This window comes from Penaeus japonicus, unplaced genomic scaffold (assembly GCF_977035675.1).
Source record: "Penaeus japonicus unplaced genomic scaffold, GWHDUDI00000001_assembly GWHDUDI00000011, whole genome shotgun sequence".
In the NCBI taxonomy this organism is placed as follows: Eukaryota; Metazoa; Arthropoda; class Malacostraca; order Decapoda; family Penaeidae; genus Penaeus; species Penaeus japonicus.
Genome location: NW_028234413.1, coordinates 17,907,486 through 17,912,485, shown reverse-complemented (window position 1 = coordinate 17,912,485; position 5,000 = coordinate 17,907,486). Strand labels below are relative to the sequence as shown.

General features: G+C 37.1%; 1 protein-coding gene across 2 annotated transcripts in view; it reads left to right on the top strand.

Annotated features, from left to right (window-relative positions):
- LOC122254565 (uncharacterized) overlaps window positions 1-5,000 on the top strand; it is a 139,380-nt gene that overhangs the window by 120,293 nt on the left and 14,087 nt on the right. For both annotated transcript variants that reach the window (XM_086541670.1, XM_086541668.1), the window contains exons 7-9: window positions 1,945-2,172; window positions 2,636-2,812; window positions 4,782-4,896. In XM_086541670.1, the coding sequence (XP_086397796.1) occupies window positions 1,945-2,172; window positions 2,636-2,812; window positions 4,782-4,896 (520 nt within the window). The remainder of the gene's footprint in view (window positions 1-1,944; window positions 2,173-2,635; window positions 2,813-4,781; window positions 4,897-5,000) is intronic.

Here is a 5,000-nt window from a genome sequence, read left to right as displayed (position 1 = left end):
GGGAGACAAAGCAGGGATTTTATGGGGGGGGGGGGGGGGGGAAGGATTGGCAAAGGGGGGGGGGGGCAGGATTGGCAGAGAGCCTGATTGGAGGATTAGGGGTTGGTAGCAAAGGGTAGGTGTATTACAGATAGACGCCTGTTAGACGTAGAAAGGGAAGGAGGAGAGAGAGAGAGAGAGAGAGAGAGAGAGAGAGAGAGAGAGAGAGAGAGAGAGAGAGAGAGAGAGAGAGAGAGAGAGAGAGAGAGAGAGAGAGAGAGAGAGAGAGAGCGACATCGATAGAGACAGGGGTAGAGTTTGGCAGATAAAGACATATACACACACACACACACACACACACACACACACACACACACATATATATATATATATATATATATATATTATATATATATTATATATAATATATATATATATAATATATGTATATATATATATTATATATATATAATATATATATATATATATATATATATAATATATATATATATATATTATATATATATATATATAATGTATGTATTATATATATATATTAATATATATATATATATATATATATATATATATATATAATATATATATATATTATATATATATATATATATAATATATATATATATATATATATAATATATATATATATATATATATATATATATATATATATATATATAATATATATATATATATATATATATATTATATATATATATATATATATATATATATATATATGTATATATATATATATATATATATATATACATATATATATGTATATATATATATACAGAGAGAGAGAGAGAGAGAGAGAGAGAGAGAGAGAGAGAGAGAGAGAGAGAGAGAGAGAGAGAGAGAGAGAGAGAGAGAGAGAGAGAGAGAGAGAAACAATAAATAATAAAAACTGAATGAAATACAGAAACAAAGACAAACAGACAGGTAGAGACCAACTAAAAGACAGAGAAAGAGAGAGAGAGAAAAAGCAAAAGAGTGACCAGAGCCGAGAGGCAGAAAGCATGAAATATTGATCCCGGCTGTCACGTGCTGGTAATGGCGTGGGAGGGTAATGTCCGTAGACTTGATATTTTTCGTTTTTTTTAACATCTGAATAATAAGTAAAAGATAAGTAAAAAAAGAAAAAAATATGAGCAGAGTGAATAAAATATGCAGGAAAAGAATATACGTATGTATTGTATTTTTGTGTTTGTGTATGTGTATGTGTGTATGTTTGCTTTTGTGTGTGTGTGTGTATGTGTGTGTGTGTGTGTGTATGTGTGTGTGTGTGTGTGTGTGTGTGTGTGTGTGTGTGTGTGTGTGTGTGTGTGTGTGTGTGTGTGTGTGTGTGTAATTTATTTTTGTGTATAAATATTTTTGTGGATTTATGCATGGCTTATTCCATTACCGTTATAATCAGTGTAAGTGGATAGCCTATCTGTAAATCGGACACCAAACAAGTTTATTGATGATGTGATACTGGCACTGATAATGACAGTGGTGATGAAAATGCTAGTGATATTGATGGTGATAGTAATAGTAGCAATAATGATAATGATAATATAATCAGAAATTCAATACTGATATTTATGAGAATGGCAATAACGATGATAATAATGATGGTGATAATAATAATGATAGCAATAATGATAATTCTGATATTAGTTATTTTGATGATGATGATAAAAACAATAAGGGTGATAGTGATAATGTAATAACAAGGATATATCATATTATCATTATTGGCATTATTCTTGTTAATGTTAGTTTATTTTTTATATAAATGGTGGTGTTAATTAAATAAATAAAAAATTAAACTGGCGATCACCATTTCATAAGGATAACACATTCAAATAGACACGATAAATATAAATAGACTTATAATCCTTGAATCTATTTATGCAAATACCCATATAATACCTACGGTTCTCCCCCTCGCGCCCCCAGTGCAGGAGGTGGAGTGCATCGGCCACTGGAAGGAAGGCTCGACGCGGTACTTCGTCGGGCGGTTGGAAGGGCGGCGGGCGGACGAGGACCGCTACCGCTGCTTCGCGTGGGAAAGGGCGCGTGAGATCGAGAGTCGCGTCGATTACCACATGGCGCTGTCCGGAGACGCCACCTGCAACGGGGTCTTTTCCGCCCACGACGGCTCGACCACGCTCAAGATCATGAAAGGTAAGGAGGTGGGTCGAGGTTTGGGTGTAATGGGTGTGGGTTGGGTGGGTAGAGGTGGGTGGGATGGGGTGGGGTGGGTAGAGGTGGGTGGGATGGGGTGGGGTGGGGTGGGGGGGAGAAACGGGTGGGGGCAGGGGGAGTGGAACTGGGTGGGGGTAGGAGGGAGAGGAAAGGGGTGGGGTCAGGGGGGAGGGAAAAGGGGTGGGGGCAGGGGGGAGGAGTAAGGGATGGGGGGAGGGGGAGGGGAAAGAGTAAAGGGATTCTTGTGTAGGGATGTTCGGTTCTATGCATGGTAAGTTGATGTGATTAATTCAAATCTTGTGTTTATGAAAACCCCTTCTGTGTTTAAGTGAATATAGAACTTACGAATAGAATCAGCCTTTGTTTCAGCGTCTCTCTCTTCCATAAACCCACAAACATCGAGCCACAAGCCTAACGACGCCCTCTCTTTCCCCTTCTCCAGCAGGCAGCTACAGCGGCTGTGAGTTCCCCTCGTGGGTGACCGGACACCGGCGCTGGCACGCACTCGACAAAGGGGCCTCCTACTCTGTGGCCCATCACAACACCACACTCAAGCTCCATCACGCCCATACGTCTCGCACGCAGCCCACGCCCCTCGGCCTCACTGACCAGGATGCCGGTGAGTCATGGGGAAGGGACAGGGGGACGGGGACGGGGAGGGGGGGATATTGAAATTATTACTTTTATGATTATCAATATTATTACATTTTTTTAATCATTATCTTTATCCTTATTATTATTATTACTATCATTATTATTATTATTAATATTATTATTATTATCATCATTATCATCCTTATTATTGTTATCATTATTTATTTATTTATCATTTATTTTATATTATTATGTTATTATTATTATTATATTATTTATTATTATTATTACATGATATTTATTGTTATTATTATATATGTTATTGATATTATTATTATATATGTTATTGTTATTATAATTATTATTATTACTGATGTATCTTTATTAAGAAATGCCATCATTATCATCATTAAAATAATCTCCATTGTTAACCGCATCATGATTAGTTTCTTTGATTTATCATTATCGATTCCAATATTTTAATTTTGTTGCTGCAATGCTAACATTAATTACCACAAGTTGAAATGCCAGCATCAAGTTGTCGAGGGTTAATATGTTATAAAAATGCAACAATAAAGTGTTATATTACACAATAAAAGTGATCTAACAACCCTATATTTCATGTAATACAATATTGCAACATGCACTACGCTTAATTAGGGCGTGAATGCACTAAGTAATTTACTGCCTGACGTGGGTACCACATTACAGTTGGACAGAAGGGAGATAAGTATAAAGATGCTTGGCCAGTCCATGCCTCGTATAATATGCCTTGTTATTGTGTGCTTTATTGACGTGATATATTCTGACGCTTATCTATCTCTCTTACGCCACTTTTTCATAATGAAAAACTTAGGGATGTTTGGGAATGGATAGAGAAATAGAGAGATGGGAACGTAGATTGGTAGATGGATGAAGTGATGGGTAGGTAGATATATAGACTGATTGATAGACAGACAGACAGACAGACAGATAGATAGGTAGATAGAAAGAGAGAGAGAGAGAGAGAGAGAGAGAGAGAGAGAGAGAGAGAGAGAGAGAGAGAGAGAGAGGGTGAGAGAGAGAGAAAGATAGATAGATAGAGAGAGAGAGAGAGAGAGAGAAGACCAACAAATAGATGGAGAATATCGCCAAATTGTCACAAGCAAATGCAATTCCTGGTTTCGAATATATATAATGCAAGCCAAGGTCGAGATCAATTATTTAATGCACTCTTTCAGTGTCTCTATCTTTCTGGAGCGATTTAAGGTTCTCTCATATCTTACTATCTGACACCTCGTAACGTCTGGAAAATGGTTATCGAAGCCTTATCGCCCTCCCTTCACCGCATAACGAATCTAATAAGCCTAAGTGTACGATAGCCGATACTGAGAATTATTCTGCATTAGTTACATATTTGCAGTATATCTATCTATCTATTTATCTATCTATATGTATACATTTTGTTTTATTACTTTATATTCTGTTTTGCCTAATTGCAGTTTCATAAGATCCTAATGCCGAAGCCACTTCTGTGAAACATTTTTTTTTTTGTGTGTGTGTGTTTGCTTCCCAATGGCTTCATTGCAGATTGTTTTGCAATCGAAGGGTAAAACGCTCAATTCCTGTAGTTTGGTTGTTGTTTTTTTGTCATATGTGTGTGTATGTGCGTGTGTGTGTGTGTGTGTGTGTGTGTGTGTGTGTTTGTGCGAACGTGCGCGTGAGTGTGGATCTTTTGTAAAATAAGATATCGTGCCCGACTATAGAGAACAGTAGAACCATTAACTGACATCATGACCTTCAACTTTCAAGTAAGCTCGAATTCAAATTTCAAACTTTCTCACATTCAGTAACTCTTTCTCTCCTAATCATTCAAGCCCTTTCCCACACTTATTAAAACATATACATCTCACTCTTACTCTCCTCAACTTATTTATTCTACCCCCCACCCCTTCTCCCTCCTTTCCTCCTATTCAATAATATTCATTTTCCTTTTCATTTCTTTTTTTTTTTAGATGAAGAACGACCACGTGTAGCTTATGGAACGGCGGAGGCTCGTCTCGTGTGCTTCGAACAACGTGAAGCAACTCCTTCGAGGGTCGTTTTGGTTACTCATACCACCACAGGCTGGTAAGGACGCCGGTATCATAATTAGGATCATTATCATCACCATTTTATTGTCTTCGTCGTCATCAGTATTATTGTCGTCATCAGTATTATTGTCGTCATCATCG